The following is a 13,094-nucleotide window of genomic DNA, read 5'->3' on the forward strand; positions in this document are numbered from 1 at the left end:
GAAACTGGGAGGGAGGGGAGGGGAGAATTGGCAAAAACTTTCTGCCAGCTGTGCAGTTGGAATCTGAAAATCCCGAGGGAAATTGCAAGGTAATTCATGAAATCCTCAAAAAGCTGTTGGGAGTTAGAAAGGGATTTTACCAAACTGTTTTTTTCCCATGAACTGCCCCGATTATTTTTTGCTACTTCTGGGAGACGACATGGTTGCTAGTGTGAGTGGAGCATTGCTGGCGGTTGGAAGGGGTCATTTGGCCTGGTTTCCAGGGGCTGAATGGAGTAGACTCCCTGGCTAGTCTCATTCTGTCCATTCTCTTGGTTCAGATTGGCACAACCCTCTAACTCATTGGAACAATACCACCGGAGGTAGGTGGCATAATGGCACGTAACTGGGGGGCAAGGATTCAAATCCCATCACAGCTGCTGATGGGGTTTAAAATTCAGTTCATAAATCTGGAATATAAAGCCAGTTTAAGTAATGGCAACCATGACAACTATTATTGAATATCTGTTGCACTAATGTCCCATTATGGAAGGAAATCTGCTGCCATTATCTGGTCTGACCACTGAAGGCACTGTCACTGGAAGGATTTAGTTCACCGATGCCCTCCACGTTGTAAGAGAGTCAGGACAGGTTCGTGTTAAGCAGACCATGTGACTGTGGGAACATCATTGGTCTAGTTAACTCTTACCCCTACCTGACATTATGGTAATGCTACTGGTCTAGTAATCTCGAGGCCCACGTGATGCTCTAGGGACCTGGGTTCAAATCCCACCATGGCGGCTGGTGGAATTTCAATTCAGTTAACTAATCTGGAATTGAAAGCTAATCTCAGTAATGGTGACCATGACAACTATCAACTGTAATTGTTGTTAAAAACCCATCTGGTTCACTAATGCCCTTTAGGGAAGGAAATCTGCCATCCTTACCTGGTCTGGCCTAAAAGTGACTCCAGACTCACAGCAACGTGACTCTTAACTGCCTTTTACAATGGCCTAGCAATCACTCAGCTTAAGGGCAATTAGGGATGGGATCATCAACTCGGTGAAAGACGCTGTTTGGTCTGCCCGAAACTTGTTGGTCTTCCAGCACAAAGAGTTGTACCTGACCGAGTGTTGCAGACTGGCACGTTCCAAGGTCTAGGGCTACGTGCTGAGGGAGCACTAAAGCTTGGGGCAGCCACCACAAAGATGCAATGGGGAAGGGTCGCTGTCTAAGACCTTTCTGCCATAGTGCACCGAGGGGCTGGGAACTGTATAGACCCCTCGGGCTGTACAGCTCACAATGAATGTATGTAGTGAATACTAAATGTATCATAATTGTATTGAAGCACCTCAGAGTGCAACATGATGTACATTGATAACTCCAATCCCATTGCACTGTCTGACTGTCTGTAATGACCATATTGAAATGACTGTAACATTCATTGATTGTATTGATGCACCTCGTGATCCATGTGTAAAAGTTGAACATGGTTGTACTTTTTCTGATGGCCATTTAGAAATGTTTTGTAATGTTCTTCCAGATATTCTATGAATAAAGAACATTTAAAAAAAAATTAGGGATGGGCAATTAATGCTGGCCTTGCCAGTGACACCCTCAACCCTTGAAAGAATGAAGGGAAAAAAGGCTATTAATTTATTTCTAGTAGCATAGTTTTGAAATTGCCCACACAAAATAATTTCCACTCGTATTTATATGGTGCCTTTAATGTAGTAAAAATGTCCCAAGGTGCTTCCCAGAAGCTTTACCCAACAAAATTTCAACAGCGACACATTAGGACAGGTGAAGAGTTTTAAGGAGGAGAGGTTTGTGGAGGGAATTCTAGAGATTAGGGTCCCGGCAGCTGAAGGCACAGGCCACCAATGTTGGAGCGAGGAAGATCGGGGTTTCACACGAGGCCAGAATTGGCGGAGGGCAGAGATCTCGGAGGGTTGTAGGGCTGGAGGTGGGGACCAAGATGGGTAGGGAAGGGCACTGGAGAAAGATTATTATATAATAACACCAATACAAACCAGAAGATTATCCCCGTGACCTACAGTAGACAGACTGAGAGCAATGCTGAATGAGATAGAACAAGTGGCAGAAGATTCAGATAGATTTTGATTTTCCAAAATCCGATTATGTATTAAGATGAAAGAAACACCTCAGTTTATGCAATCGCATATATTAGCCAAGAGTTCAACTGATTGGCACCAATTCATCAATGACTAGCTCCCTCCGCTGGGCACACATGATATTACATGTTATTACCATTCCTTGCACCGTATTCAATGCCAAAGGACAAGGTCATGCCAGCTGTGACTTTGTTGGTAGCACTCTCAGCCCCACTCCAGAAGCTTGAGCGTAGCACCCGTGCTGAAAATCCACTGCAGTGCTGAGGGTGTGCCGCACTGTCAGAGGTGCGGCCTTTCAGATGAGCTGTGGCGCTGAGGCCCTGGGTGGATGTGTCACGGTGACGGTGTTTCAGTGAAGACTGGGGGAGCTCTCCCCGGTGCGCTGGCCGAGATCTGTCGCTCGATCACTAAGTCAATAAAGCAGGTTACCCGGTTGTGATCACGTTGCTGTTTGTGAGATCTTACTGTGCACATCTCAGCTGCCGCCTTTCCTACATTACAGCAGCAACTGCACTTCAGAAGTAAAGTTGGAACTTCCTGGGGTAAAGAAAGGTGCTATATAAATGGGAGTATAGTTTTATAATAAGATACCCTGGATTATTGAAAGCGTTTGACTTATTTCCCTCGTATCTTCCTATTAGGGAGCAATGCTTGGTTCCGTTGAAGCTGGCTTTGGAATCGAAGAATGTGAAGCTAGCCCAGCATGCATTAGCTGGAATGCAGGTTGGTACTGATACTTCATCTTAAAGGGGCTCCGTAAACTTTCATCAAAACTTGGAAAAGTTAGAAATGTGATGGGTTTTCAGCAAGTGAGAGGTGGGGGTGGGGTGGGCAGGGGGAGGGGTGGTTGTTTGGGGATAGGGGGCGGTGGGAATGCAAAATAAACAGAGAGAAGATCCGTGATAAGGTGGAGGGATGGAGAGATTACATGACAAAAGGGTTGGTGGTGCAAGGCCAAAGGGATAAGTAAAGGAACAAAAGGTTTGCCTAGAGGAGGTGTGACTGGCAGAATGATGGACAGCTGCTGTCCAAAAGCAAAAACAGGAAGAAAACCGAACCTTGTGGAAATAAAAGGGAACAAAACGAGGGCAGAGATTGCTGGCCGGTATTGTTGACTTCATTGTCGAGTCTGGAAGGCTGTAAAGTGTGTAATCGAAAGGTGAGATGCTCTTTCTTCAGTTTGCGTTGAGCTTTATTGGAAGACTGCAGGAGGCCGAGGACAGAGAGGTCAGCGTGAGGGCAAGGTAGAGAATTAAAACGACAGGTAACAGACAGCTCACGGTCATGTCTGTGGACTGAACGGAGATGTTCCGCAAAGCGGTCACTCATTGTGAGTACTGTCACTCACTCCCAGACTAACCCATCACTGTCACACACTCCCAGACTAACCCATCACTGTCACTCACTCCCAGACTAACCCATCACTGTCACTCACTCTCAGAGTAACCCATCACTGTCACTCACTCCCAGACTAACCCATCACTGTCACTCACTCCCAGACTTACCCATCACTGTCACTCACTCCCAGACTATTCCCTCACTGTCACTCACTCCCAGACTAACCCATCACTGTCACTCACTCTCAGACTAACCCATCACTGTCACTCACTCTCAGACTAACCCATCACTGTCACTCACTCCCAGACTAATCCATCACTGTCACTCACTCCCAGACTTACCCATCACTGTCACTCACTCTCAGACTATTCCCTCACTGTCACTCACTCTCAGACTAACCCATCACTGTCACTCACTCTCAGACTAACCCATCACTTTCACTCACTCTCAGACTAACCCATCACTGTCACTCACTCCCAGACTAATCCATCACTGTCACTCACTCCCAGACTAACCCATCACTGTCACTCACTCTCAGACTAACCCATCACTGTCACTCACTCTCAGACTAACCCATCACTGTCACTCACTCTCAGACTAACCCATCACTGTCACTCACTCCCAGACTAACCCATCACTGTCACTCACTCCCAGACTTCCCCATCACTGTCACTCACTCCCAGACTTACCCATCACTGTCACTCACTCCCAGACTAACCCATCACTGTCACTCACTCTCAGACTAACCCATCACTGTCACTCACTCCCAGACTAATCCCTCACTGTCACTCACTCTCAGACTAACCCATCACTGTCACTCACTCCCAGACTAATCCCTCACTCTCAGACTAACCAATCACTGTCACTCACTCCCAGACTAACCCATCACTGTCACTCACTCTCAGACTAACCCATCACTCTCACTCACTCTCAGACTAACCCATCACTCTCACTCACTCCCAGACTAACCCATCACTGTCACTCACTCCCAGACTAACCCATCACTGTCACTCACTCTCAGACTAACCCATCACTGTCACTCGCTCCCAGACTAACCCATCACTGTTGCTCACTCCCAGACTAACCCATCACTGTTGCTCACTCCCAGACTAACCCATCACTGTTGCTCACTCCCAGACTAACCCATCACTGTTGCTCACTCCCAGACTAACCCATCACTGTCGCTCATTCCCAGACTAACCAATCACTGTCACTCGCTCCCAGACTTTACCCATCACTGTCACTCACTCCCAGACTATTCCCTCACTGTCACTCACTCTCAGACTAACCCATCACTGTCACTTACTCCCAGACTAACCCATCACTGTCACTCACTCTCAGACTAACCCATCACTGTCACTCACTCCCAGACTTACCCATCACTGTCACTCACTCCCAGACTAACCCATCACTGTCACTCACTCTCAGACTAACCCATCACTGTCACTCACTCCCAGACTAATCCCTCACTGTCACTCACTCTCAGACTAACCCATCACTGTCACTCACTCCCAGACTAATCCCTCACTCTCAGACTAACCAATCACTGTCACTCACTCCCAGACTAACCCATCACTGTCACTCACTCTCAGACTAACCCATCACTTTCACTCACTATCAGACTAACCCATCACTGTCACTCACTCCCAGACTAACCCATCACTGTCACTCACTCTCAGACTAACCCATCAGTGTCACTCACTCTCAGACTAACCCATCAGTATCACTCACTCTCAGACTAACCCATCACTGTCACTCACTCCCAGACTAACCCATCACTGTCACTCACTCTCAGACTAACCCATCAGTGTCACTCACTCTCAGACTAACCCATCAGTGTCACTCACTCTCAGACTAACCCATCACTGTCACTCACTCTCAGACTAACTCATCACTGTCACTCACTCTCAGACTAACCCATCACTGTCACTCACTCCCAGAATAATCCTCCACTGTCACTCACTCTCAGACTAACCCATTGCTGTCACTCACCCCCAGACTAACCCATCACTGTCACTCACTCTCAGACTAACCCATCACTGTCACTCGCTCCCAGACTAACCCATCACTGTTGCTCACTCCCAGACTAACCTATCACTGTTGCTCACTCCCAGACTAACCCATCACTGTTGCTCACTCCCAGACTAACCCATCACTGTTGCTCACTCCCAGACTAACCCATCACTGTTGCTCATTCCCAGACTAACCAATCACTGTCACTCACTCCCAGACTTACCCATCACTGTCACTCACCCCCAGACTAATCCATCACTGTCACTCACTCTCAGACTAACCCATCACTGTCACTCACTCCCAGACAAACCCATCACTGTCACTCACTCTCAGACTAACCCATCACTGTCACTCACTCTCAGATTAACCCATCACTGTCACTCACTTCCAGACTAACCCATCACTGTCACTCACTCTCAGACTAACCCATCACTGTCACACACTCCCAGACTAACCCATCACTGTCACTCACTCTCAGACTAACCCATCACTGTTACTCACTCTCAGACTAACCCATCACTCTCACTCGCTCCAGACTAACCCATCACTGTCACTCACTCCCAGACTAACCCATCACTGTCACTCACTCTCAGACTAACCCGTCACTGTCACTCACTCTCAGATTAACCCATCACTGTCACTCACTCCCAGACTAACCCATCACTGTCACTCACTCTCAGACTAACCCATCACTGTCACTCACTCCCAGACTAACCCATCACTGTCACTCACTCTCAGATTAACCCATCACTGTTACTCACTCCCAGACTAACCCATCACTGTCACTCACTCCCAGACTAACCCATCACTGTCATTCATTCTCAGACTAACCCATCACTGTCACTCACTCCCAGACTGACCCATCACTGTCACTCACTCTCAGACTAACCCATTACTGTCACTCACTCTCAGATTAACCCATCACTGTCACTCACTCCCAGACTGACCCATTACTGTAATTCTCTCCCAGACTAACCCATCACTGTCACTCCCAGACTGACCCATTACTGTAATTCTCTCCCAGACTAAACCATTACTGCCGTTCACTCCCAGACTAACCTGTTACTGTCATTCTCTCCCAGATTAACCCATTACTGTCTCTCTCTCTCCCAGACTAACCAGTTCCTGACTAAGCAAGTATGTCTTTGATGAGGCTCTGCCTCCTCCTGTCAGCCCTGTTGTTGATCCAGCTCCCTTTATGGAGAACGCATACCTTATTGATATTTGTGTTGGCCTTTTGGAAAGGGAAGTGTTAATTTCAAAGCTGAAGGATTCTGTTCCCATGTGAGCTCTTTTGCTGCTGGGCAAGATAATCGATCGCAGAGGCAGCAACATTTTTACTGTGACAGGTTTCACACTAACACAATTAAAATTAATCGGTAACACCACTTCATTCACAACGCTGTCTCAATTTTCAGTATTTATGTAGCTGTTATTTCTGGGGTTTCTGCAGCTGTTTCCCTGGGTTACAGTGCTTGAGCAGGTGTTAGCAAATTTGTCACAACATCGCTCATGCAGACTATACATTAGTAAAATTCACGGTACATACAAAATAATAGTAAGATCATTCATTAATCAAAAGGTCTAATTCTATGCATACAAATCTATCCCTACCAAAATCTGACAGCGTAAAATTTCTGCATAAAAATAGAAGCTACACAAAAAGTTAAGCAACAACATCAGTGAATATCTAGCAGTTACACATAAACCGATTAATCAAATCACATCAGTCCTTTAATCAGAGTAAAAATGATAAGGTGACAAGCTATTGCCTAATGCATCTAATGGATCAATTTATATTTTGGCTTTAATTCATTTTTAATTCTTTGATAAAAGCATTCAAAATTGCACAAAGAAAATGAAAGCAAGCTTAAGGGATCATAAATCCCTTCCGCATTGGACCCTACCCTTCTGATTAATTCCAATTTGATAATCTTCCAGCATATTAGTGCTTGTTGCTTCCTTTCAGACAACACACCTTTCACTGTCCTGAAATGGGGCTCTTGTGTGGAGACTCCGGCAATCAGTCCCATATGGATGGAGAGAATGGGAATATAGCACAATACTCTATCTTGTCATTTCACTGAGTTAGATCTGCAAGAGACTCGATCGTTATGGGGGTGGGGTGGGGTGTGGGGTTGGGTGGGGGTGGGGGGGTGGAGGAGCGTGTGGGTGCAGGAACAGGCAGGAAAGTGGAGTTAAGGCCACAATCGTATCAGCCTGGGTCTTAGTGAATGGTAGAGGAGGCATGAGGGGCCAAATGGCCTATTCCTGCTCCCATTTCTTATGTTCTATGTGGGAGAACTCGCACAACCTTTGAGACCTTACGTTATTTCCACTACCACCGAAAGAGTGGAAGATTATATCCCCTGAACGTTCACTAGCGATGAAGGAGACAAATTGCCGGGTATACGCAATTCTATGCCAGTGTTATGCTTTAGGTCCCAGACCTTATGTTCTTTTAATGGAGTACTGACCACCCGCCCTGCACTAACTGTATTAACTTTGTCTGCACTGTGAAATATATTTAAGTCTTATTTTACCAATTCACACAGTCCTATTTACTGTACCTAGTTTCTGATCTTCCAGAGAAACCTCTGATTTGGCTGGGCAAACTCCGAATAGAGAATCCTGTCTAGTCAAATCCCTTATTAAAATGATAGTTCACATGAGTGGATAGATTTGGGCCAGAATCTAGAATTGACAAAGTTTAATCTGTTGACCAAAAGTAGACTTCCAATGAGACCTCATGGAACTGACCTCATTACAGCCTTGGTTCAAACATGGACAAAAGAGCTGAACTTCAGAGGTGAGGTGAGAGTGACTGCCCTTGACATCAAGGCAGCATTTGACCGAGTCTGGCATCAAGGAGCCCTGGCAAAACTGGAGTCAATGGGAACCGGGGGGAAATTTCTCCACTGATTGGAGTCATACCTAGCACAAAGGAAGATGATTATGGTTGTTGGAGGTCAATCATCTCAGCTCCAGGACATCACTGCAGGAGTTCCTCAGGGTAGTGTCCTCGGCCCAACCATCTTCAACTGTTTCATCAATGACCTTCCCAGCATCATGAGGTCAGAAGTGGGGATGTTCGCTGATGGTTGCACAATGTTCAGCACCATTTGTGACTCCTCAGGCACTGAAGTAGTCCATGTCCAAATGCAACAAGACCTGGACCATATCCAGGCTTGGGCAGACAAGTGGCAAGTAACGTTCGTGTCACACAAGTGCCAGGAAATGACCATCTCCAACAAGGGAGAATCTAAGCATCACCCCTTGACATTCAACGGCATTACCATCACTGAATCCCCCACTATCAACATCCTGCGGGGTCACCATTGACCAGAAACTGAACTGGACTAGCCATATAAATACTGTGGCTACAAGAGGAGGTCAGAGGCTAGGAATCGTGTGAATAGTAACTCACTTCCTAACTCCCTAAAGCCTGTCCACCATCTACAAGGCACAAGTCAGGAATGTGATGGAATACTCTCCACTTGCCTGGATGAGTGCAGCTCCCACAACACTCAAGAAACGCGACGCCATCCAAGACAAAGTAGCTTAGTTGATTGGCACCACATCCACCACCTTCAACATCCACTCCCTTCACCATCTACGCACAGTGGCAGCAGTGCATACCGCCTACAAGATGCTTTGCAGCAACTCACCAAGGTTTCTTTGACAGCACCTTCCAAATCTGCAATCTCTATCACCTAGAAGGATAAGATCAGCTGATGCTTCGGAGCACCACTACCTGTAAACTCCCCTCCAAGCCACTCACCATCCTAACTTGGAAATATATCACCATTCCTTCACTGTCGCTGGGTCAAAATCCTGGAACTCCCTCCCTAACAGCACTGTGGGTGTACCTACACCACATGGACTACAACGGTTCAAGAAGGTGGCTCACCACCCCTCTCTCAAGGGCAGTTAGGGATGGGTAATAAAATTGCTGGCCTTGTCAATGACCCCCACATCCTCTGAAGGAATTTTTTTTAAAAGTTGGAAATATCGCAGTGAGGAGCGACACAATGGTTCAATTGACAGAAGTGAATCCTCTGGGAAGGGAAGTGAAGCTTGCATTGCATTGAAGGACAATTTGTTACAGAACATCAAATTCCTTTACCAGAAATACTCTTTAACAAGATCTATACTCTGTTACTGTGACACAGATAGAGAAACAGTCTTCAGTAACTTAGGATATTGGGAACTGGGATTTTCTTAAGATTTTGGAATTGTTGGCAAATACATTTTCTCGGATTGTAGGTTGGGTTAGAATTTTGATTGCACTGGGATAGATCTCTTTGGAGATATTGGGAACAAGAATATCTGAAATTGTAGATTGATGGAGAACAGAGTCCATGAGTGAGAGAGGGAAAAGATCCCATGATTCGGAGGGAAAAAAAATCCCTTGAGGGCATAAGCTACTTGGGAACAGCATTCATCTGGGGTTCTGAATTGGTTGATAAGTCTTCCGAAATAATTTCTTGCATTTGGTTTAATTACACCGTGGCTAACGTATACTGTTGAGTGATTTAGCATAAAAGATCAGAAGGTGGGGAAACCTATCAGCAAATGAACACCAGGAATTCCTTCAGAGTCTTGGGAAACAATGGCAAGAAACTGGTGAGATTACGGAGTCCTACTTCAGAAATCTAAGAGCTGGGGGAGAGGTACACAAAAAATCAAAAGCCTAAGGTAGAAGCAAAAAACTGCGGATGCTGGAAATCTGAAACAAAAACAAAAATACCTGGAAAAACTCAGCAGGTCTGACAGCATCTGCGGAGAGGAATACAGTTGACATTTCGAGTCCGTATGACCCTTCATCAGAACTAAGACATGTAGAAATGAGATGAAGTATAAGCTGGTAGAAGGGGGTGGGACAGGAGAGCTCAATAGGGGACCAGTGATAGGTGGAGGCCAAGAAGAGACTGCCAAAGATGTCATAGACAAAAGGACAAAGGGGTGTTGATGGTGGTGATACTATCTAAAGGATGTGCTAATGGGGACATTAAGGGAAGCAAGCTAGTGGCAGATGGCCCTAGTGGGGGTGGGGTGGGGGGAAGGGATTGAAATTGGCTAAAAGGTGGAGATGAAACAATAGATCGAAACAAATTTCAAAATAGGAGGGAAAAGAAAAAAAATATAGTTGTAAAAAAATGATAAATTATTGGAAAAAGGGGGATCGGAAAGAGGGTGGGGATGGAGGAGAGAGTTCATGATCTGAAATTGTTGAACTCAATATTAAGTCTGGAAGACTGTAAAGTGCCTGGTCGGAAGATGAGGTGCCTACTCTGTGTGCCTAGACAGAGTCGATAGAGATAAATGGTTACCATTGGCAGAAGGATTGAGAACCAGAGGACACAGATTTAAAGTGATTAGCAAAAGAACAATGGGGATATTCTGATGCAGTGAGTGGTTAGGAACTGCCCCCACTGTCTGAGAGTGTGGTGGAGGCAGAGTCAATTGTGGCTTTCAAAAGAGAATTGGATAATTATCACAAGGGAGAATATTTTCAGGGCTATGGGGAAAGGGCAGGCTGTGAGACTAGCTGAGTTGCCCTTACAGAGAGCTGACATGGACACAATTGGCCGAGTGGCCTCCTTCTGTGCTGTATGATTCTATGGGCAGAAATTTCCGTCCCAACGTCATCGCGCACTCTCGCGATGTTTTGGTCGGTGGGTGCACACGCGAGGTGCCAGCGCGCCCACTGACAACGAAGATGGCCTGTTAAGGCCCTTAAGAAATTAATTAATTCGCATTTTTCACTGCCCGCTCAAGCTGGTGGGCAAATAGGCCAAGTGGCCTTTGCATTTTATACGAAACCTCATCCACAGGTGGGATGAGGTTTCCAATGGTTACTAAAAAAAAAAATAAAATTTTTAGCTTAATGTTTTTTCATGTCCCTCTTCATGTGACTGAGTGACATGTGGGGGGGGGGGCACGTTTTACTATTTGTAAAATGTTTATTTTTATATTTAAACTCCCTCAGCTCCCGGAGACAGCTCTGAAACTTCAGGGACCTATCACTGAGTGCACCCGCCCCCATGCGCTGACTTCAGGGCTCAGGCTCCTGCCGCTCCTGCCCCGGCAGTGCCGAGGTCCTGAGTGTGCGTTTCACGCCGGCTGGCTGTGAATTGGTCAGTCAGAGCCCGATCGAGGGCCGCGGTCCATCTCACGGCCATTCCTGGGTCCACCCACCACGCCCGCTCATCCTATCCCGCCCTGTGAATCTATAACAGAGTGATGGGCTTTAACTCAAGGGGTTAGTACAATGTGGTGGAAGTTATGTTACAGTTCTATAAAGTTTTGGATAGAACCAACTTAGAGCCCTGTCTTCAGTTCTGGGCATCACACCTCAGGGAGAAGATAGTGAGCTTGGAGGCTCAATAGAGACGGAAAGAGTTTAATTATAAGGACAGGTTACGCTGTCTAGGCTCATCTTCCCTTGAGTGTAGAAGAATAAGGGGTGATATGGTTGTGGTGTTTAATAATTTGGTAGGGTGGATGGAGAAAAACCATTTCCTTTGGTTGGGGGAGCCCAGAACATGGAGAATGATCTTAAAATTGGAGCCAAGCCATTCAAGGGTGATGTCAGGAAGCAGCACCTCAGACAAAGGAGAGTGGAAATCTGGAACTCTCGCAGCCCCCCAGCAATGCTGCTGAGACTGAAGCTCAATTGGAAATTTGAAAACTGGAATTGAGAGTTTTCTGGTAGCTAAGAGTATTAAGTATCAAGCGAGTAAATGGAGTTGAGATACGTGAACTAATTGAACGGCACAACAAGCTCGAGGGGCTGAATGGCCTCCTCCTGTTCCTATACCCTATGAATTGTTGACTGTGAGAGATGATGAGATGGCATGAGCAGTTGCTGTTCACATTCCAAGTAGGTAACGTGTTTAACAATGCGACACTAGCAATGTGACCATGGGTGGGATATTCTGGCCCCAGCGCTGACGGGCATTCTCGCGGGCAGGACGGCAAAATTTGGAGAGCCGTTGACCTTTGCCCGTTGGGGTTGGGGCCGGAAAATCCCGCCCCATAATTCAAGCGCAATTGATAGACTAATTGGACTAAAATATCATTATGGTGAGAACTCACAGCAAGTGTGACAATCCTCGGTCACTAAAACCACTTAAGCCCCAACTCCGAAAGGAGACAGTACACCACTGCAAACATCCATGACCATCTGCTGACCGAATCTCCTCTGTTTTCTACGGACACTTCTTCCTTGATCAACATAGTCACCTCTTTGAAGGTCTCTGCCTCATCATCTGCACTTGTTCCTCTGCAACTCTCAAACATCTTGACCACTCCCAATTGCTCCTGGAGCTCTCTGACTGTCAGTCTGACCGTGGTTTCTTCTGGCATCATCCTTTTCCTGAAAGCAGCAGAAAAATCTTTATCGTACATCATCACATTCTCCCTCTCTGACTGCAGGTTGTTATTTAGACAGGGATCATTATTCTGGTCTGGTGGGGAGGTGCAGCAAAGGGCTGTCCAAGCTACCTCAGGCACCATGATCTTGTTCTTCAGTTTGATGTTGGTGGAATTGGCTGAACCTGTCACTACGTACATCGACCGGCCAGATCTGTGACATTCTACTGCCAACTTACGAACAATATTTTC

The 13,094-nt window shown here is 46.3% G+C and overlaps 1 protein-coding gene across 3 annotated transcripts in view; it reads left to right on the top strand.

Annotated features, from left to right (window-relative positions):
* Nucleotides 1-13,094, top strand: part of arfgef3 (ARFGEF family member 3) — a 265,336-nt gene that overhangs the window by 18,961 nt on the left and 233,281 nt on the right. For all 3 annotated transcript variants that reach the window (XM_041173954.1, XM_041173969.1, XM_041173960.1), the window contains exon 3: nucleotides 2,756-2,837. In XM_041173954.1, the coding sequence (XP_041029888.1) occupies nucleotides 2,756-2,837 (82 nt within the window). The remainder of the gene's footprint in view (nucleotides 1-2,755; nucleotides 2,838-13,094) is intronic.

This window comes from Carcharodon carcharias, chromosome 2, assembly GCF_017639515.1.
Source record: "Carcharodon carcharias isolate sCarCar2 chromosome 2, sCarCar2.pri, whole genome shotgun sequence".
NCBI lineage: Eukaryota > Metazoa > Chordata > Chondrichthyes > Lamniformes > Lamnidae > Carcharodon > Carcharodon carcharias.